The following is a 23,948-nucleotide window of genomic DNA, read 5'->3' as shown; positions in this document are numbered from 1 at the left end:
ACCTGTTTTGGGTGCTTGCTTTTTCCTTAAGGAGGGTTTCTCCGAAAACAATGAAAACTTTCTGCCCCTATTTCAATCAAAGAAAAATCTTGTCAGTTTTAAAAATGTGGTTAGTTGCTGGCATTCTTGCTAGGTACATCCCTGCTACTGGGCTTTACTCCGTCTCGCTTTCCTGGACTTGCCTTGAATCCCCTCGACTTCCTGACCGAATTTCAACTCCTTGACTCTGATGACCCAAGTGTTCTATCCCATATTGTTGTTTTTGTGTTTCTGACCCCTTTTTTGAAACTTCGCTTCTTCCCCACAATTATCCGACTAATCCACCGATGAAACTTCTAGTGGTCCTTTATGACTTACTTTGGTTTTCGACATCTTTGATATATTCTGGTCCTGTCTGTACAACTAGAAAGCCGGTAGTTAGCCCTGACATTCCTTCCTTTGTTTCGAACAGAACTGACACTGAAACATCATAAAGGTGGACCTCGAAAGAATGAAATGCAACGACCTCGAGGATTTAGGATAAAGAAAATCCGAGAAAGGTTGATTTGTAATGAAGAAAGAAGAGAATAAGACTTATCTGAGTGGAAATGCTGGTACCATTGAGCATGCCATGCATTTTGGATTAATCAGCCCAGTCTGTCTAACTAATCAACTTTCGATTGCCACATTTGTTGTTCCGGACTTTCACAACCTGATTTTCACCCAAACCCAAACCTTGCTCGTCTTGCAATGTCTTGAGCAGCTTTTGGCCACAGACTTGTCTCATTTGCCTGTCTGAAAAACTCACCTTCGCCTTACGGTGCCCGTGAGGGTTTTCACCAATAAGACTCTCTCATTATCGATTTCTCTCAACTCACTTCGCCTTACGGTGCCCGTGAGGGTTTTCACCAATAAGACTCTCTCATTTTGATTTCTCTCAACTCACTTCGCCTTACGGTGTCCGTGAGGGTTTTCACCAATAAGACTCTCTCATTTTTATTTCTCTCAACTCACTTCGCCTTACGGTGCCCGTGAGGGTTTTTACCAATAAGACTCTCTCATTTTTATCATTTTTCCCCTGCACCGGAGTGTTGCCCCTGACGTGAATCACTTTTACTTGCTCATATTGGCACTTCCTGAAGATTGATCAAAAGGTCTTTCTTTGGACCGTAATGCAGGCTTTTGGATAGGGTTAGAAAGAAAGGGTATAAAAGGCTCTAAAACAATTCAATATGGGTTCACAACTACAACTTTCGGAATCAACTTTCTTGCACAACCATAACTGTTGCCCCAACTTTTTCGTGGGGACTTTTTGACTTTTATTTTGGTATGACTGAACCTCGGAGAGAGGCTGCCTACGTACCCTTTCGGGATCAAGTCAAACGTAGTTCGGGGCATCGAAATTACTTTGTTGTTGCAATCTTTCCTTTTCCTCTACTTTCTTTTCTTTCTTTTTATTTCTTTTTCTTTCTTTTCTTTTCATTTTTCTTCTCTTTTTTTTTCTTTTTCTTTCTTCTTTTGCCTTTTTTTTTGTTGGACTGTGTTTTCTTGCTTCTTCGCTGATTTTCCTTGCTTGAGCTTCCGAGTTGTTATTGATTCCGAAAGAGGGGTACGAAAGGAAGAAAATGAGGCTCAAAGGGATGACAAAGGATAAAGTGTTTGGATAGAAGAACAAAATGCCTTCGTCATTTCAATCTCAAGAATATGCCAAATACAATAAAGTACAAATAAACCAAGAAATCATACATAGTATCGCTTGATTGCGTCAGAATTGATAGCCATTTCTACACATTTTTCTTCCACATCTGTCAAATATAATGCGCCATTGGACAACACTCTGGTTACAACAAATGGCCCCTGCCAGTTCGGGGCGAACTTTCCTTTTGCCTCAGCCCAATGAGGTAAGATACGCCTCAACACCAATTGCCCTACTTCGAATCTCCGCGGACGCACTTTCTTGTTATATACTCTTGCCATTCTCTGTTGGTACAATTGACCGTGACATACTGCTGCCAATCTCTTTTCATCAATCAAACTTAGTTGTTCCAAGCGGGCTTTAACCCATTCAACATCATCAATTTCCGCCTCAGCGATAATTCGAAGGGATGGTATTTCAACTTCTGGGGGTATTACTGCCTCAGTGCCGTACACCAATGAATAAGGAGTCGCCCCTACTGAAGTGCGAACAGTAGTGCGGTAGCCTAACAGGGCGAAAGGTAACTTCTCATGCCATTGCCTGGACCCTTCCACCGTTTTCCGAAGTATTTTCTTGATGTTCTTGTTAGCTGCTTCGACCGCTCCATTCGCCTTAGGACGATATGGGGTGGAATTGCGGTGCGTGATCTTAAACTGCTGACATGTCTCTGCCAGCAAATGACTGTTGAGATTGTCCCCATTGTCAGTGATGATTACCTTCGGGATTCCGAACCGACAAATGATATTCGAACGCACAAAATCGACCACTGCTTTCTTGGTCATAGATTTGAAAGTTTTTGCCTCCACCCACTTAGTGAAATAATCAATAGCTACTAGAATGAACCTGTGCCCATTTGACGTCGCTGGCTCGATCGGCCCAATGACATCCATTCCCCAAGCAACGAACGGCCATGGTGCCGACATTGTATGCAATTCAGATGGTGGAGAATGAATCAAATCTCCATGTACCCGACATTGATGACATTTGCGCACGAAACTGATTCAATCCCGTTCCATAGTAAGCCAATAATAACCTGCTCGGAGAATCTTCTTTGCCAATATATCCACTCATATGAGGTCCACAAACTCCCGCATGCACCTCGGCCATGATAACTGTAGCCCGTTTAGCATCCATGCATCTCAATAATCCAAGATCTGGAGTTCTCTTGTACAACACTCCTCCACTGAAGAAAAATCCGCTTGCCAGGCGCTGAATTGCTCTCTCTTGATCCCCTGTAGCCTGTACTGGATATACTCCCATCCTGAGGTATTCTTTGATATCATGGAACCACGGCTCCCCATCAAGTTTTCTTCCACCATATTACAATAGGCATGCCGATCTCGTACCTGAATCTGCAAAGGGTCCATATAAGCCTTATCTGGATGCTGCAACATTGACGCCAAAGTGGCCAAAGCGTCGGCAACCTCATTATGAATCCTTGGAATATGCCTGAAATATATTGATTGAAACCGTTGACAAAGTTCATGCAAACACTGCCGGTATGGTATGAGCTTCAAGTCTTGTGTCTCCCATTCTCCCTGAATCTGGTGCACCAGAAGATCCGAGTCACCCATGACCAAGATTTCCTGGACAGCCATGTCTATAGCCAACCTCAAACCCAAGATACATGCCTCATATTTAGCCATGTTATTGGTGTAATAGAAACGAAGTTGAGCCGTGACAGGGTAGTGTTTCCCTGTCTCGGAAATCAGTACTGCTCCTATCAAGATGCCTTTGGTGTTGGCAGCCCCATCAAAGAACAGTTTCCATCTCGGCTTCTCGACTTGTTCTAATTCTTCAACATGCATTGTCTCTTCATCGGGGAAGTATGTCTTCAAAGGTTCATATTCATCATCAACTGGATTCTCGGCCAGATGATCANTTGGTGGAGGTAAAAGCCACAAGGTTACCTCTGTCACACAATTGTGACACACTTATTAGGCTATATTTTAAGCCATCTATCAGGTAGACATTCTCTATGGAATGAGAATCTGTTTTGCCTACCTTTCCAACCCCAATGATCTCACCTTTCATTCCATTACCAAAGGAGACATTACCTCCTTTTAAGTCCTCAAGTGAAAGGAACTGGTCCTTGTCCCCAGTCATATGTTTTGAGCAGCCACTATCCATATACCATATTTGGCTCCTCCCTTTCACTTGGACCTGCAAAAGGAAATTAGGGGTTAGTCTTAGGAACCCAAACTAGTTTGGGTCCCTTTCTATAAGCAAAAGGGTGAATCAAATTCCTTCTTACCCATCCAGGCAGCTTACCTTTTTCTTGCACAAAGGATTTATTCTTTTGACTGGCCTTTACTTTTGCATTACATTCATTTTTGTAATGACTAGTCTTGCCACAGTGTGTGCATATTTTGTTTTCAGGAAGTGTGAGATACTTGCTTTTAGGGTCCCATTTTGGTGCTTGATTCCCATAGCCAAGTCCTCTCTTGTTGCTACTGTGATGCTCTTGCAACCAGGAGAGTGCATCAGAAGCCTTGTTCCACTTGCAAGTTCTGCCTAGTTCATGTTTCACCTTTCCTAGATCTTCCTTTAAGACATTGATGAATTCATATTTCTTATACAATTCATCTTTCATTTTTCCCAAATTTTCTTCTAGAGTGAGATATGTGTGATCAGCTTTCTTCTTTCCTGTTCCTAGTTTCAGTTTTAAGTTTTCAGACCTAAGTTCTAGGACACTGTTGTCAAGTTCAAGAACGTGGTTCTTCAACTCAGCATTTTTGTTATCACTCTCATTTTCCCTAGACTCTAGACTTTTGCATTTTGCTTTTAGGATCACACATTCCCTAGACAGAACTTACTTCTCATTGTTAATTATTTCAGACTCATCAATGAAGTCTAGTAATAGCTCAGCCAACCTTTCTTTAGACAAGAATTTTATCTTGTCTTTGAGATGAAGAATACTTACCTCTTGTTCATCATCTGATTCTCCGATGGCCATCAGTGCTTGCTCTTCTTCAACTTCATCTTCTGAGTCTTCATATGAGGTTTCTCCCCAAGCAGCAACCATAGCCTTGATTGAACCTTTGTTTCTTTTTGGTTGAACCTGTTCCTTCTTCCTGTTCCTTCTTTAAGCTCTTTCTTTCTTCCACTCAATTTCCCATTGAGGGCAGTTCTTGATCATGTGATCAGTCTTACCACACTTGTAGCAACCCTCATTGGTCTGTTTCTCAGGAGCTCTTGTCTTGTTGAAGGTTGTACCTCTTGAAGAACCCTTTCCTCTCATCAGGTACTTTTTGAAATCTCTAGTGATCATAGCCATCTCATCATCTTCCAGATCTGAACCTTCAGCAATTCTGAGAGCTAAGCTTCTCTCCTTCTTGGGGGTATCCATCTTCATGGTTTGCCTTCTCATTTCATAAGCAGTCAGATTTCCAATCAGTTCATCCAGTCTAAGAGTAGCAATATTCTTGGATTCCTGAATAGCAGTGATTTTGCTTTCCCATGTGACTGACAGAACCCTTGTCAGAATTTTCTCAACCTTGTCTTCTTCAAGAATAACCCTTCCAAGAGACTTAAGTTCATTTGTCAGTGTAGTGAACCTAGTATACATCTCCTGGATAGTTTCTCCTTCCTTCATAGTAAAATTCTCATATTGAGAATACAACAGTGTTCCTCTTGATTTTTTCACTTGAGGTGTTCCTTCATGGGCCACTTGCAAGGTGTCCCATATCTCCTTAGCAGTAGTACAACTTTAATTCCTACCGTACTCATCTGGACCTAGTACACACACAAGCCATTTCTTGGCCTTAGCATTTTTCTCCCACTTCCTTAGGTCTTCAGTAGTACAGTCAGCTCTTGTCTTTGGCAAATCAACTCCTTCAGCATTCTTCTTTGTGGTTGCTAGGGGACCATCAGTGACTATGTCCCAGAGTTCATAGTCTTCCCCTATGATGTGATCTCTCATCCTGTTCTTCCACCAAGAATAGTACTGACCATTGAAAAGTGGAGGCCTAGCAGTAGATTGCCCTTCCCAGTTCCCAGGTGGTGCACTCATGTTGATCTTCTCCTAAGGTATTAGCCTCTTCAAGGATAACCTGCTTTGATACCAATTGATGTTCTAAACTTCAATACCACACAAGAGAGAGGGGGGGGGGGTTAATTTGTGTGTTACCCAATTTTCGCTCTAGAAGAACCTGGTTCTTCTAGGTGTACTTACTACTACTATTTGCGGAATTAAGAGTACATAAAATAAAGAACACAGAGATTTTTACGTGGAAAAAACCTGGCTCAAAAGGTGAAAAAACCACGACCTACTACTCAGTAGGATTTTCCCAAACTTCCACTAAGATCACTGAGCCAAAACAACATTTACAAAACTCTTGTAAACCTAAGGATTAAACTCTAATCCAGTGTGGCACACAACCTCAACTGTTGCGACACCTTCAAGTTAGCCTATAACTTGAATACTCAAAGTACCTATTGCAATTGCTTCTACAAAAGCTGGAAAGTTACAACTTTAAACCACCTACTACAATTGAACTAGAATAAGAATAAACACAATGGAATTGGTTCTTCTATCTTGTCCAAGTAGCTTCAGGAATGCACACTTGAATCTCACATAAATTGCTTGCAAAATTGCCTCGTTCTTTTGCTCTCAATTTAGTTTCACTTCTGCGTTTGTGCAATACCTGTAAAAGAGAACAATTATTGTTATTTAATGAGTTAGTAATCAGAGTTTGATTGAGACTCAATTGCTGATCTTCCATCGAAGTTGAGTCCTTGAACAATACAAACTCCAACCCTATCCTTTATCCGGATTGTGTCCTCTTCCCATGAGGATACTTTCTTTCCTCATCCAATATGCAGCTTTTCGATCAGTTCAGGAGATATTGCTGCTTTATCCTTGAGACTTATCTCCTTCACGTGTATCTCACATGTATAGGTTGATAACACCGTGTCTCACATGATGGACCTGGTCCATGACTGAGTTCATTTGTCATTCTTCAAAACTTCACCTGAACTTGGGCCAACAAGACGATTATGACACGAGGTTTCTGTCGTACGGTTATTGCGATATTGGTATTATTATGGCACATGAGTTGTCCGTGCAAGTTATATTGACTGTATGATACATGATTTAGCCATAGAGCTATTACACACTTGGATTTGGATCCGTCCCTCTAGAGTCAGGCGATCACCTGTTCTACATTGAGCCTTGAGAGCGTACGTACGTGGATTTGTACCAGGCACATAAATTTGTGTTGGTGTATGTATTTCACGGTGTGCGTTAAGAGATTGAGACTTGTGTTGGTACATGTATGGATACATGGTTATAATGGAAAGTTGAGCCTTAAGCATGACTTGACATCTTAGACTCGTGTAGAAATATTTATATATATCACTGATACGTGCACATTCATGCATCCTTCATATGCATGGTACTTGTTGGTGAATTGTTGACACTTGCAGAGTGTCGAATTTGATGTATGCATGGAATCTTTATCATGCATTAACACAGAATCATGTTGGAGCATTCATATAAGTGTTATTTGGAAATTATTGAGAAAATGGACCTTTATCATGCATGGACCTTTGCGATCATGTAAGAGTACTTGAATTAAAACTACTTGGTGCAAATTGTATTGATATGCAAATTTGGTTCATCTGTACATGCTTTGATTGGATTATTTGGAAAGCATGCTTATTAGCTTTTTGTTGAATTATGCACCTTATTATTGATATCTGTTGTTCAATGGCTATTTCTTTGATATTTCTCTGTTATTATATATGCTATTGAGCTGCATCGGTTATGTAAGTGAGTATCTTTTGACTAAACTACGCCACTAGTTCACTAAGGTTAGTCTTGATACTTACTGAGTACATAGTATCAGTTGTACTCATACTACACTTCTGCACGCAATTTGGAGCTTAGCGGCTATAGCGTTCGAGGTTGAGCATTGAATATACTAGTGTTCTAGTCATTAGCTTCCATTTGTTCGTGGTAGCCTAGAATTGTATAATTCTATTTATGTATATTCAAACAAATATTATAGTTTGTCTTACCAACGTTGTAGATCTAAATCCTTGTAGCTCATGACTTGTACTACCAGCTCTTAGGGATAATTGTATTAATTTTTGCATTTTTGATTCACTGTTTATTTGATGATTTTCGGTTCGGATTGTGATATATGATAGTTGGCTTATATAGCGGTTTAGTTAGGTTCCATCACGAGTTGGTGAGATTTTGGGTTGTAACAAGCTGGTCTCAGATCCCTAGGTTCATAGGCTCTACGAGTCATGAGAAAATGTCTAGTAGGGTTTTGCGTATCGTTTTCTGATGGCGTTCGTACTTATATCCAAGAGGCTACAGGACATCTAGATAACTTCTTTTTCTTTTTTCCCCCTATCATGCGACTTTATTTTAGCTTGAAATCTATGTCTTCAGTTCCTTTTTGTTTACTCATATGTGATATTGAGTACTCAATATCAGTTGTGCATCGACGACTTATGATGCCATGGATGAGGTGCGAGATGTTTTTTTTTGTGTTATGAGTGTAGGCCAGTCTAAAGGACATATGGCCAAGTTTAGACTGTAGCTTTGGCTCGATAGCTTCAGTTATGTGAGCATGTGATTTTGGACTCTTATGTCCGGTAATATCCCTATAAGTGGGCTTGGTGGCTCAATGTGTGGCAAGGTAACATTGTATGACTATTATGTGCCTAAGGGCTACGCTTAAATATTTTGAATGTAATGAGAAGGATTTGCTTGAGATACGAAGGGGATACGGATGCTTGATTATCATCTTGGTGTGTAGTACAACCTTGAGTTCTGGATGTGTTGATGGACCTTTCAGTTGTTCTTTAGAGGAGTGAAACAAATTCTTACGACTTGTGGACGAGTGTAGACTCGGGAATACCAATTGATTACATAGTGATTGCAACTGTAACGAGGCCATAGAACATGTTGAACTCAGGCTGACATGTGGGTTATCTCGTGTGAGAAGGCTTAAGGTTGTATGATTTCTTATGAGGGTTCTATGAAGAATTTTCCTTCTACCCAGTGGAATATATGTACTACAAGCGAGGTTGGATCTCTTGAGGAAGATGGCACAACTGTCACAAGGATGAGTATGCATTGGACTAATAATTTTGAATATGTTAATTAGTTCTACATGAGCTTATGAGGAATGTAGCTGAGTAACAGTGCAAGATCATGGTTGTTAAGAAGAAAAAGTCATTGAAGGTTATTGGGGTGATGTGATTGTAGCTTAAAGCAAGTGGGGGAGTTGGCCACCGGCGATCATATCATATGAACATGTATTGTTATAGCTTCTGGACTGAGTTGTGCTTGCAAATTAGTTATGATTTGAGAAGGGTGAATTAAAGGATGATTTCGGCAAAAAATTGTTGGATGCATGATGTACACCTTACTGATATACGGAGATTGTGTAATAACTCAGGTTTGATATTCTTTGTGGATGTAGTGTGCAAGGGGAAAGGATTCACTCAGTTGCTTAAGGATGAGGCTGATTCTTTTTTGCGTATTCGTATGCTAACGGAGCACTAGTCGTTTGACGTGTTTGGCTATGCACTGGGAACTAAAGCAGAGTGGGTGACTCTCGAGAATGGTTCTAGTGGGTTCAAGATCCAAAATGTGGTACCTAAGAATTTACCGAACTTGTTGTGTGGCTAAGGATTTGAAATTTGCATTGGATTGTGATAGAGACTTGGAGTATTTCTGTATCATTATTGGCACTAGGATATAGTGTTGTAGAGATGAAAGGGACAATTTCCGATTCATTGAAGGTCTCTTTAGAGCAAGCATTTCAGTTTTGAGGTACTTTTGGGTGCATAAAGGGGAATAAAGTGGCGTACGAATCTGAGGATGACATAGTTTCATGTTGGGATCACTTGGGGTGAATTTGGTTAAAATCCTCCGTGTATAGGGGAAAGAAAAGCGATGCCTTAAAAGGAAGGTCAAGAATAATCTGAGGAAGTTGGATCAACATAGCAGTGGCTTGTATCATCATGTTAATAGAAATATTCAGTTTTTTGGTATGATGGGGCATTTTAGGTACTTTTGTGGGGGATTTGCATATATGCCCAGTTTTTGGGTCACCTTTTAACTTATACCCGCTTTGCAAAAAAAATTGCAAGTGTACCCACTTTTCGGGTAATTTCAGACTTACGGGCCTGAAGTAGCATAGGCAATCACACAAACTTCAGTTCATAGTGCAATGACAAACTTCAATTCAATAAAACTACAATATGTTTTGGCTGAAGTTTTTGTTTTGTAATTGCTGAACTTCAACATTCTAGGATTTGAAAGTTTGTTTGGTATTTGCTGAACTTCAGCATTCTAGAAGCTGAAGTTTGTTCAGTATTTGCTGAAGTTCAGCATTCTGGGAGCTGAAGTTTGTTTGTATTTGCTGAACTTCAGCATTCTAGGAGCTGAAGTTTTTCATGTTAATCCATAGGATCTGAATGGAACTTAGAACGAATAAGATGCTGCTTAGGTTAACTACACATAGAATAACAGCGTAGTAATAAAGATAAGATGTCAAATTAAGACTATGAGGTCACATCTATCTATCATCATCCAGAAAAATTAGGACGAATAACATGATAAATTATGGCAAGTTACATATTTTGCTACAGGTAAAGTTTATATAAATTAGTTACATTGTCTGTATATATGAGTTAAATCATACTTTCATTTACTATAGGTTGCCTTTGAATCAACTTTTTCTGAAACAAAATTATAGAACTTTGTTAGAATTTTTTAGTAGAAATATTTTATGTAAAAGAATCTTTAAGAATGTGGATCGTGGCCTCGATTAAGATGTCTTATACTCTGAGAAGGAGAAGGAAAAAATGAAGGAGGAGGAGAAAGAGGCCTGGAGTTGTTTAAAAAGTGGGTACAAGTTAAAAATTTTTTTAAAAAGTGGGTATAGGTTAAATGGGGCAACCAAATAGGGCGCCCCGTGCAATTTTTACTATTTGTGGTAGGACAATTCGGGTTTGGCAGTCTACGTGATTTGGTTAATGTAAGGCCCCATAAAATTTCGCCAAGAAATTTAAAATTTTGTGGTGCCGAGGTAAACTAATGTGTACAAAGGTTGTAGAAAATTTTCGCGGCGAGCTGGCTTGCCGCGGCACGGACTTTTTGGGTTAAAGAATGCACTGAAATGTTAATGGGAATTTTTGGCAGAAGAAGGCGATTCGGCGATCAATTTCTTGACCGCAAAACTGTTTTGCGGACTGCATAAGCATCGCAGAGTGGAATAGAAAAATGGGCAAATTTTGAAAACTATTCTGCTGGCCGCATAATCATTCTGTTGGCCGCATAAATATTCTGCTGGCCATATATCTATTCTGCTGGCCACATAATCGATTATGCTACCCACATACTACTACTAATGGCCACATACTACTACTACTACTACTACTACTACTACTAATAATAATAATAATAATTATTAATAATAATAATAATAATAATAATAATAATAATAATAATTATTATTATTATTATTATTATTATTATTATTATTATTATTATCATGAAATGTAGATTAAGAATGAAGTTATGCGAGACAGAGTGGGAGTAGCCTCCGTGGAGGACAAGATACGGGAGTCGAGGTTGAGATGGTTCGGACATGTTAAGAGAAGAAGCATTGATGCACCTGTTAGGAGGTGTGAGAGGTTGGCCATGGCGAGTTTGAGAAGAGGCCGAGGTAGGCCTAAGAAGTACTGGGGAGAGGTGATTAGACAGGACATGGCGCTGCTTCAGCTTACTGAGGACATGACCCTTGATAGGAGGGTGTGGAGGTCGAGGATTAAGGTAGAAGGTTAGTGGGTAGTTTTTAGTTTCTCACCGATAGTCTTAGTAGCACGCATGTCCCTTCATATTCTTAGATTTCCTTAATTATTCCAACTACTCAAACATTTACCTTTAATTCAAGATTTCCATAAATGTCAAATCCTTTCCAAACACAAACTCCTCCCATTAATGTTTTCCTTTGTAGCGCGAGAATAGGTTTTATTGAGGAATCTAACTTACACATGAATTCTGACTTTCCACATTTGATCATCATTTTGTACTTCATCTGCTACGAACTTGATTATGGCATTATCCATATAATATAAGTGCGCATCAGTCTAGTAGCATAGAAACCTGTCTCTAAACATAGTCAGTTGATCTTGGTTTGTTAATCATCAAACATAATACATGCTCATCTCAACATTTATGCATGCTCAAGACTCAATTATAACCAATATTCAACATATCCTATATGCGCCAATATGATCCAACACATCCCACGTGTTCTAACATGATACGTGTATCACCTGCGCTCATAGGGCCCAGTGTAATATGGGTGATCACCTAACTCCGTAGTGACGAATCCATTTTCCAAGAACCGCATGGAAACTCATCGCGCCATAACATATCAATTTCATAATAACTGCATGGCATAAACCATCGTGCCATAACAATATCAATACACTCGTAATGTCCTAATCATATCAATATGTATCAAGATCTTCATCTTCAAAAATATATGCATATGCTCAAGAGATAATAAATAAGATACACAAGGACATAGTCAATAAAGATATGGATGTGTCTATGTTTATGATATATAGTATGACTACGACTAATCAAATATACCAACATCTCATGAAAAGCTCATCATGCCCAAATACGACGCCATTAGCATAAGCATGATATCTAGCATGAATAAATAGGCTCACGTAGTATTACAATCAAATAAAATATAAGTCAAGAAGAGCACTAACCAAACACAGTACAAAGAATCCTAAAACTACCCTCAAACATGGTATAGTCTTAATTTACGTATATATGCTTGTCACTTTGTATATATGCCACACTCAAATCATGTAGCATGTAACATACAAGTCTAACTTTTGGAAAGATTTCCCTCTTAAGAAGTTTAGACAAGAGACTTATCTTCTTCAAAAACAACTTCAACCCTCAAATAATATTTTTCCTTTGAAATTCTCCTCTAGATATCCCAAATCTATCCAAACAATACTTAAAGAATTCAATCAATACTTTAGGACTCAATTCCAATCCAATTTTTTTTAATCTTTAAAGAATTTAAAAAAATTAAACAAAAATCAACGCGGACCCACATGTCCAGAATCCAAAATTGAACACAATATCCGGTAGCCCATGACCTCTGAAGTCTAAATATATACTTTATTTTCAAATTCAACCTCAAATCGGTGTTTAAAATCCGAAAAGAAAATAACTACTCTTTATGCCAAAACTCCCTCTCTTTCTTCAAATTCCTTAGATTTAGGAGTGAAAATTCATGGTTATTCAATATCTTAAGTTAAATCCGAGTTAGAATTACTTACCTCTAAAGTTGGACTTAAAACTCTTCAAAAATTACCTCCTCCGAAAGTTTATGTCTCATAAATGATAAAAATGAGTAAAATCCCGAAATTTGGACCTTAAATACCCTTGTAGATCATTCCTTATATGCGATCGTGTTTGGGTTCACGCAATCATCAAGGCCAACTGGCCTGGCTCCTACGTAGTTGCTACCACCTTCATGCGACCGCAATGTACACGCTGATGAACCTACGCGATATCGAATCTCCTCCAAACGATCGCGAGGCACAATTCTCCCCCGGCCCAATTCCTTTTACATGATCGCAAGACTTCTTAATATATCATCAATAAACACTATTACAAAATAATCATTCGTACACACCCTACTTCTTAATTTGTCTTATGAGCGTAAGATGTGCCAAAGGGTAATGCTGCTTGCTTTAATAGCTATACCATTCGTTGACAGGACAAGGAATTCCCAATTTGTATCATTAATTTTCTTATCGCGCTTAGAAATATTCTTCGTTTTGTCGTTTATGCCTATTGCACGTAGGGGTTAAAAGAACGAAAGCTGTAATTAATGTCAACTAGAGTTTATAAGCAAATAGAATAAGCTAGCCATCATATGCAACCTGCTAAACTTTTGGTTCATGGAACGTGCAATGCAATACATGGATCATTAAGAAGATAGAGAAAGTTTCAAAGGGAGACAGAAATTTAAGTATATATAATAAACCATAACGACTTAGAAAACAACGATATAATTTATTCATAAAACATGTAACTACCAGTGGAGAAAGTTGAATAATTTGCTACCAAGAAAGACGTTACTCACATGAATCAAACGTACATGAAAAGGATAGAAAGCCAGCGAGGCAACCGTTGACATCTCCAACCTACCTCACAAGGATAAAGCACTATATATATTCACAAGAAACCTCTTCAAATACACTTTCCTTTTTCTTGCTTTATATCTTCCATTCATAGTATAATTTTTAAAGTTCATTACGTTGAAGTCCAAATGCATCCTCCCTTGTTTAAAACTTCTCCAATCAAACTTCCCCCTTTTATCAAATCTGTCATATGTAAACCGCTGACTTCAGAATCTTTAGACCATTTCCTTTTGTTTTAACCTCATGGCTAACCAAACCAAAATCACAAACATAACAAGATCATGAATAGCACAGCAATAAGCCCTGATCCAAATACCGGTGGGTTCTTAGGGTCGCAAAACATCGGTGGATTCGCGTATGGCATTGGAGTTTCAGTAGGGATATTGTTATTAATTACAACTATCACCTTGACATCTTACTTTTGTACAAGACATCAAACCACTGTGCCACCACAAAGGACGAGGCAAAGGAATGAAAATAGCAACGAGGACGTTCAAGAAGTTGTGGTGGAACTGGGGCTTGATGAGGAAACCCTATTGAGTTATCCAAAGTTGTTGTATTCAGAAGCTAAGGTCAATCACAAGGATTCAACGGCGACTTGTTGCTCAATTTGTTTGGCAGATTACAAGAACAGTGACATGTTAAGGCTATTACCAGATTGTGGGCATTTGTTCCACTTAAAATGCGTAGATCCATGGCTGAGGTTAAATCCAACTTGTCCTGTTTGTAGAACTTCTCCATTGCCAACACCACAATCCACTCCTCTGGCTGAAGTTGTTCCTCTGGCAACTAGACCTATTGGATGAAGTGGCATCAAATTAAAGTCCTTGGTATTCCCTTTTTATGTACACTGTAGATCAATTATCTCCTTTCTTCTCCTAAATTTGTATGTATAATATGTCATTGAAAGAAAAGCTTTCTTCTATATGGCCATTTTTTTTTTCTTTTTTGAGGATTCTTTGTAATTGGGTGTGCTTGGTACGAAAGAAAAGGTTTTTTTTTAAAAAAACCCGTTTCCAGAAAAAACTTTGTTACACTATCTAACATTCTCTAGAAGTTGGAAACTATTTCATATGGACTACGAAAAACATGAGCGAAGATTGTAATTTTTTCCCTTTTAGTGGAAGAATTTTTTGGTGTTTGATTGTAAAAAATGACTTCTTTTCCGGAAAACATGTTTTTCCTTCATACCAACACACCCATAATTTACCTCATTTTCCCCTGTTTTTCATGAAGCTAGGTAAAGGTCAGAAAATACATTGATAGATGCTTAGGTAAGATATTTATTTTGATAGGTCAGTATAAGCAACTTTGAGGGCTGAGGCTATACTGAATGCAAGCACAACCACTTTTTTCATTTGCGTCTTTTTCATCTTTTTCTGTTAGCATTTGTCGTGCAGCTGCTCATAAATTTGTTTTTGTAAAGCTTAAAAAAAATGATAGGAGCATGTAGCTCTCTCGAGCTTATACCTGCGAGGCACAAATGATTTGGCAATAATAATCCACAAAATTCTGGTATAGTGATTGAGAACAACTGGCTAAATGAACAAAAATAACACTTTTATATTTGTATACGGTCGAAACCGGGTTCGTTCATTATTTGACCGATCGAGGCCGAAACATGGCAGGTCAAAACTCGAGCTCGAGTTATATCGAACCAAGGTGCAAAATTAGATCGTCGAGCTTGTGACCAAGAAACCGAGCAAGATCGAGACCGAACAAGATCGAGAGAAACTTGCCGAGCCAAATAACGGTAAGCCGAAATATCCTCGATCGGTCGAATATCACGGCGAAAATCTCGGCACATATCAAGAAGAGGCCGATTAATTAGCAAATCATGAGATTTTTTACCTTGTATAGAGTTGTTCTAAGATTCAAACACCCCTACTATATAAAGGGGGATTCTAATCATTTGTAGGACATGGTAACATGCACAAAGAAAGTAATATACTGATCATTTCTAGTTCTTATCATCTTGTTGTTCAGTTCTAACATTAGTTGATACGTTTCTTGGCTCGAGGGTGATCAAACTCAGAGACTAAGGCTGTTCAATTTGTGTGGTTTGTATTTATTTTCTTATTGTTAATTTTAATATTAATCCATCTTCTTAATTTATACCAAGTTATATCACATATCCTTAAAACCGTGTATAAATTCAATTGTTATCCAATTTTAAGGGTAAACAGTTTGGCTCTAACCGTGAAGCTAAGAATAATAGTGATTACCTGGTACAAACTTTCATAACACACACTATTTTACACTTGTTCTTTGGAGTATCTTTCATTCTAGGACCAAAATGTCGAACTCTCAGTCAGCATCTCTACACATTGACAATGATTTCGGCCACCACGGCGAAAATGATGACATAGCACCAGGGAACGATGTACCCCAGGCTGGCCTCGACGGAGTTCCGGCTGTAGATCTAATCTACGTCAGCTCACATGTAGCCATCAATGCAAATTTCGCCGTCGATCCCGAGGGTAGCGTTTATGGGGATGTTCGATCAGCCGCTCAAAGCACACATGGCGGCGAAGATGGCGGGATCAGCCTGCGAGTGATCTTCGAAATGTTGTAGGCTCAACAAGAAGCGGTAGCCAGCTCCAAAACTAGAATCACCCACCGAGTAGGGTCGAGCTCGAGCTGTACCAGGAAGTTGTCCATAGGGTCGAATCGGTTTCAAGGAAATCGAACGAGAAAGAATCGGAGACCAATACTTCAATCATGAAGATGCTCGAAGAACTGACAAAACGAATTGGGTCGCGGGAAAAGAAGATCGAGGCAAACGACAAAAAGGTGGAAACTTACAACTCCAGAATCGATCAAATCTCGGGGGCACCACTAATATTGAAGGGTTTGGACTCCAAAAATTTCGTACAGAAACCTTTCCCCCGAGCACGACTCCCAAGTCAAAATACAATGGAACGATAGATCTGAACGAGCACGTCACCTCATACATATGTTCTATCAAAGGGAATGATCTAGAGGATGACGAGATCGAATATGTCTTGCTAAAGAAATTCGGAGAGACCCTGTCAAAGAGAGCTATGATATGGTACCATAATGTACAACCTAATTCTATTGATTCATTTGCTATGCTTACAGATTCTATCGTAAAAGCACACGTCGGGGCCATTAAGGTCGAAACCAGGAAGTCGAACATTTTCAAGGTAAGGCAGAAGGACAACGAAATGCTTAGAGAATTCGTGTCTCGATTCCAAATGGAATGGATGGACTTGCCACCGGTCGCTGATGATTGGGTTGTTCAAGCTTTCACCCAAGGACTCAATATTCGAAGCTCAGTGGCTTCACATTAGTTAAAGCAGAATTTGATAGAATACCTGGCTGTTACTTGGGCCGATGTGTATAATCGGTATCAATCAAAGATAAGGGTCGAAGATGATCAACTCGGGGCTCCTTCTGGGTCTGTTTATCCTATCAGACCCGTCGATAGAATCAAGAGGGATATTGACCGAGAACCGAGGTTGAACAGAGAAAGATACTAGCCGTATAATGGAGATCGTAAGAGAAGCGGATCTTGGCATAATTCTGCACGAAATGAAAGGAGAAGTGATCGAGGCCAGAGCTCTCGAGGGCTCATGAGCAAGAACGGCTTTGACAGACCTATCAGACCTATAGAAGGACCACAATTATACTACTTTAATATTGATGCAGCTGCCATTGTATCGGCTATCGAACGCATCAAAGATACCAAGTGGCCTCGGCCTTTACAAACCAATCCAGCCCAAAGGGATCCCCAACCAAGTATGCAAATATCATGGCTTACATGGCCATAGAACGGAGGATTGTCGACAATTAAGAGAGTAGCCCGGTTATTCAACAATGGGCACCTTTGGGAATTTCTAAGTGGCTGAGCCAAGAATCATTTCAGGATTAGGGATTCAGTAAACAGAACGAGCAAAATGAACCTCAACATGTCATTCATATGATCATCGGATGGGTCGATGTTCCTCAAGGTCCGATGTTAAAGTGTACCAAAGCATCAATCACAAGGGAAAAATGGACCGAGATTACACACTAGAAGGAACTTTATCTTTCAACGACGAAGATGCAGAAGGAATCATGTAGCCCCATAATGATGCACTAGTAATTTCTGTACTCATGAATAAAACTCGAGTTAAACGTGTGTTAGTTGATCCAGGTAGCTCGACCAACATCATCGGATCGAGGGTCGTAGAGCAACTTGGCCTATAGGACCAAATCGTGCCTGCGGCCCGAGTGCTAAACGGGTTCAAAATGGCTTGCGAAACTACTAAGTGATAAATAACGTTACTGGTAAACGTAGCCGGAACCGCCTAGGAGACCGAGTTTTATGTGATTGAAGGGGACATGAGGTACAACGCCCTGTTCGTGAGGCCATGGATCCACAACATGAGGGATGTGCCCTCGACCCTACACCAGGTATTAAAACATCCAACACTAGAAGGGATCAAGATGGTCTACGGGTAGCAACCTGTCGCAGAGGAGATGTTTTCCGTTGATGGAGTAATTCTGATATCAACACTCTCATCGACAAATGAGCTAGGTTCGAAAGCAAAACAGTAAGCCAAATAGCAATCACCGATGCCAGCCTCGACTCAGCCGGACAAGCAGGGGACTGGCGAAGATGATGATTACGGGGTTCCTCGATCCTTTATAGTTCCCGATGATTCTGATGCTGCCAAATCAACGGTCGAAGAGCTGGAGCATGTCGTACTGATCGAACATCTGCCCGATCGAAAGGTATACTTGGGCACGGGCTTAACTCCCGAGCTCAGGAAAAAATTTATTCAATTTCTTATAGCTAACGAAAATTGTTTTTCTTGGTCCCATCTCGATATGATAGGGATCCCACCGAAGATCACTACTCACAAGTTGAGCCTGGACCAGAAATTCCACCCGGTCAAGCAGAAAAGGAGACCCCAGTTCGAGATCAAGCATGATTTCATCAAGGACGAAGTAACTAAATTCCTTAAAATCAAGTCTAACCTCGAAGAAGTAGTAGTTAGGCTAGATGTATCTGAATACTTACAAATGCGAGAAAAATAACAAGCCTGGAGGTCGAACGGTAAATGTCCTCATGATTAATATGTATCAAGATATAACCTCGAAGAAGTAGTAGTTAGGCTAGATGTATCTGAATACTTACAAATGCGAGAAAAATAACAAGCCTGGAAGTCGAACGGTAAATGTCCTCATGATCAATATGTATCAAGATATAAATTTGTCAAAAGGCCGAAAGCATGTCTTTTCAATTAAATAGATAATGTTAACGCTGCTCAAGTATAGAAAGTTATAAAGGCATGCTTCTATCAACAGAGTCGAGTCTCCAATCTAGCATGTATACATAGCATGCAATAGTTAGCATTTTAATGTATACTTCTAACTGAATCAGGAATATGACATGCTCAAAATGGTATAAGATCCATGTATCCCGATACAAGATCCATGTATACCGATAAAAGATCCATGTATCTCGATATAAAATTCATGTATCATAATAATCCGATACAAAATCAATATATCGATTCCATGCAAAATTCATGTACGGACCATGCTCCCAGGCCCAAGGTAACATGGGTAATCACCAGACTCCGGAGGGACGGTACTAAATTCAAGCGCAAAGAGGAGCTTAATAGCATCACTCATAATTAAATATTCGCTCGTCATGTCCTGTGCCGAAACTGTATTTAAACCGCGTGACCTTGCCTCTCGTGCCACAATATCAGTCCAAATTAAGTATCCTAATGTAGTATATATGCTTATGTCCAAGAATTAATAGAATAAAGATGCACAAGGACTTAACAATAATCATGAAGATACGTGCTCATGAAATTTCTATATGACTAAGGATAATTCAAGCAGTTCAACATATCAAGAACAAGTTCGCATGCCTTCATAAATAATCATAAAACTAGGCATGATTGTCACACCTCCTTTTTCCTTACTACACCCCATGAAGAGGGATATTTAATTAAAATCAGAGTCGCCACTTGGGAGATTTACGGTGTCCTAAGTCACCGGTTTAGAATTCCGAATCGAGGAAAAGAATGACTCTGTATATAGTCTGCGAACCAGCAATCCGAGTAAGGAATTCTGTTAACCCGGGAGAAGGTGTTAGGCATTCCCGAGTTCCGTGGTTCTAGCACGGTCGCTTTGATAATACCTGGCTTACTAAAATTGCTTAATTACTGATTTTAGAACCTAATGTGCTTGTGCTTCTTTCACCGCTTTTAATTAAGAAAATTATCTTGAAACGGGTTACGCGTACGTATACCCGCCTGTTTGGCGGGTCAAAAATCATGTCACGCGAACGTGTCCACAATTAATAATGCTTTATTATTATTAAGAAAGTTTGGGCTGCAGTTGCGCGAACGCTTACTCCGGTTTTATTTTTAAAAGTGTAATTGTGTTACGCGGACGTATACGCAACCACACTAGTATTTTAAAACGGCCCTAAAAGATAGGCTACGAAATTTAATCAATTTATTTCTAAGCTTTGACATTTTTACGGGGGCCATATGTGATTTAATGAACTATATAGACTAAAAATAATTAAAACTTGTAACTTATTTTATTATTAAGGAAGGTTGATCGAAGTTGCGCGAACGCATACTCCAAATTAATTTAGGACCATGGTCATGTTACGCGAACGTATACGCAACCATAATCGTATTTTAAACGGCCCTAAAGGCTTGCTACGAATATTGGTCAAATTTATATGTCTCAATTAACACAAGACCATAATTATTTTGTATTACCTAGTATGACATACCCTAACTCCATCAAATGACAATTGAACAAAAGGCCACTGAACTTATATCTACTCAAACATAAAAAAAAAAAAAAATTCTTCATTCTCAATTGGTTCCGCCGTTCCATCTTCTAGACTTTTGAAACTTAAATGCATTCGACTCTTTTGAAACATAAAGAAAATAGGCGACTTTAAATGCATGCTATGCAGAGAATTGGACCCAAACGTAAATAATTTGAACCTGAAAACATTCAGTTTTTAATCACACCCAAAACCAGACAATTTCACAATTAATATTGAAGGAATATATTCTTCAGTTAATAGATATTTAACGTCTCAAACCAATACACAAATGGCATACATGTAGGATCGGCCTGCTAATATAATTAACAACTATCCAAATCATGCCAAATCATGCTAGAATCACATCTCCAGTCCTGAATCTTAAACAGGCGGAACTTCATGCTGTAACAGTTAATATTTCTATTTTTAAGCTAATTAAACACAAATCATATGGAAATACCAACTAATTGCATCTAAAATGCAAACAAATTTCAAGATATATGACCCTAGAGTATTGACTATGGATTTCAAAAACCAAATCCGAGTGATTCTCAGCCAGACCCTCACAAAGACTGGCACACACTGATGCAGCATCCAACAATAAGCTCAAGCAATTAAAGTCCAATGTTTGATTATGGACACAGAATGCAAAGTACAGCACTAAGTCATTCTCACATACTATATTTCAAAGGAATAGGAGGCCTTAATTTACATTTGAAACTTAAACTCTAATTACATAGCATGAAACAGTAAAGAGAAGAGAAATTGAACTTCAAATAAGGTCTTCATTTAATAGAACTTCAACTCTTTCATGCTCAACAATCAGACCTCAACTATGAGCCAAGGAAATACCTGGATAAAACAAAGGAAAAGGTGAGGAAAGCAGCAGTAATAGCAGCAGATCGATCCCAGGTCCAAGATTGAATTCTCAAGGTAGGAAACCAATGGAACAGTGATTCCAAAACAGCTTGGCCCAGAAATTTCAAATAAATTCAACCTCAAACTATTTTGAAATCTATGAAAATTTAGATTTGCTTCAGCTATTAAAAAAAACTCCAAAGCTCAAAATTATGTCTCAATGGAACAGTGAAAAGAGAATAGCCGCCTCCAAGTTCACTCTATTTTTAGCCCTTTGTTTCTTGCCTTGAAAGGCAAGAATAATGTCCTTTTATAGGCCAAGCCCTAGGGCAGACTTCAGATTTTCATTTACACCTAAGTCCCTCTTTTATTTTCAAATTTTTATCTAATTAGTCCCTTATTTATTGGTTTGTTGCCCAAGTTACACTACTAAGTTCCTGAATTTCTAATTGGAACCCCATCCAGAAAGTTCTAGGGGTTTCCAATTTCAGTTACAATAAGATTCCTTGACTTAATCTACCTATATTGGCCCTGCATTGATCCTAAAATTACTAACCTATGTTAAACTAAACCCAACCCCTTTTACCTTGGTCAAAATTAACTAAGGAGTTGGAATGATCAGCTATAACCAAACCAATTCGATCAGCACTTAGAAATTAATTCTAATTTACCAGGCTAAATTTGTTATTAAACTAACAAGACAATAAACTAACAACTAACATCAAAATAGAACTGAAATTACACTATCCAAATGTAACATAGTAGCAAACAGGGCATCCTAGGGTTAAAATTAAACAGGCAATTAAATCAGATAACAGGAACGAAATTAAACTGTAATCGAACAAATCAGAACCCTAAATCAATCCTAAAACAAAACGAGAGAAATACTGAAGATGAATCGAAAGAAAAAACAAGGCAGAAAACTACACATTAAAGAAAAAATCTACAAATAACGAAGGAAGGAAGTTTACGAACACTCACTGATTTTTTGGGCCTTAAACTCGACTGACCTCGAATATGACCCCCTAAATAATATTATATGTCTGTTCTTTAACAAAACAAACACATAATATTATTTGGAACCAATTGAATACTGATAAAACCTTAATTCTTCAAGTTCAACTTTGGCCGAAACCCTAGATCTAAAATTCGAAGGGTTACAACTGGATTTGAAGGATTTGGGTTTAGGATTTGGGAAGAGGAGGTCAAAGAGGCCCTGGGGTGTGATTTTGGTGAGGTTTGAGGGCGGCGCCGCCACCAGAGAACAAAGGCGGCGGCTAGGGTTCATGGTTTTAAACGGAGATTCGAGGGGTTTGGGCGAGTTTTGAAGAAAATAGAACTTGGATTTAGAATGAGGACGAGGAGGAGAAGACATGGTGTGAATTTGGGAGTTATCGGAGTAGTTTGTGTCATCGCCGCCGGCGGAGTTGACGGAGGAGGTGAGGGCGGCTGGTCTCTTTAGGGTTTAGAAGGGTTAGAGACAGAGTGGGGGTCTGAAGGGGGGTGGGTACAGTTCGGACAGTTTTATACTAAGTGATGGAGACTTCTCGTCCGTTGGATCAACAATCCTAGACGGGCGAGATTAATTGGAGGAAAACGACGTCGTTTTGGCTATTCGCTGGACCGGACTGGGTAATACAATTGGGCCTGGGTAGAATTTAAATGGATTTGAGGGGTTTGGGCTCGATTTTTGTTAAAAATTAAAATAGGCCCAACATCTGAAGCAAAAGAAACCTCTTTATTTTCCTTTTCTCTTCAATTTTCCAACTTCTTTTAATTCTTTTCTTTTGTTTATTTTTCAAATATTAAAACTAAAATTAAACCTAAAAGATTAAACTAACCTACCTAATTATATTAAACTAGAACTAATAATCAAACTATTAGTAAACTACCAATTTAAAGAAAACTAATAAAATTCAAAGCTAAAATTTAAAAAAAATACAAGCAAAATATCAATTTTTTTTTATTTTTGTATTTTCGTAAAACCCTAATTACTAATTAATCTAAAAATATAAAATTAAGTCCTAAATGCCAATGCAACGCGTATATTTATATTTTTTAGATGAATTATGCTAAATTAAAAAAATGCACATGCAAATAAACACGACAATTATGCAATTAATTCCTAAAAATCAAATAATAAAAGAAACAATCCTAATTCTAAGGATTCTATAGGAGTAATTTAAACGAGGCAAAAATCACATGCTCACAGCTGCCCCTCTTTGCTCGGAGACACGAAGGGTTTTCGGGCAAAAGATAAATGAGCAATTACGAGGGATTTTTGCCTGCTTGGCACTCCATGAGAAGCATATTTGAAAAACGTCTGACCGAACCTTGCTTCAGAGGTTGCCTACATATCCTTGGCTATAAAGGAATCAGGTCAGTGTA

At 38.8% G+C, this 23,948-nt stretch overlaps 1 protein-coding gene across 1 annotated transcript; it reads left to right on the top strand.

The window, feature by feature from the left end:
* The first annotated feature begins 13,937 nt into the window (after window positions 1-13,937).
* On the top strand, window positions 13,938-15,042 carry LOC109237164 (RING-H2 finger protein ATL70-like). The gene has a single exon (XM_019403422.1). It carries the CDS (start codon window positions 14,170-14,172, stop codon window positions 14,692-14,694), a length of 525 nt encoding a protein of 174 aa, XP_019258967.1. The 5' UTR covers window positions 13,938-14,169; the 3' UTR covers window positions 14,695-15,042.
* Window positions 15,043-23,948: the final 8,906 nt, after the last annotated feature.

The sequence above is a fragment of the Nicotiana attenuata genome, unplaced genomic scaffold, assembly GCF_001879085.1.
Source record: "Nicotiana attenuata strain UT unplaced genomic scaffold, NIATTr2, whole genome shotgun sequence".
Lineage (NCBI taxonomy): Eukaryota > Viridiplantae > Streptophyta > Magnoliopsida > Solanales > Solanaceae > Nicotiana > Nicotiana attenuata.
Note: the sequence above shows the minus strand (reverse complement) of the source record. Positions and strands in the feature narration are given on the sequence as shown.

Excerpts from the sequence above, each read along its gene's own strand:
- LOC109237164 (XM_019403422.1), top strand. The coding sequence starts at position 14,170 with ATGAATAGCACAGCAATAAGCCCTGATCCAAATACCGGTGGGTTCTTA.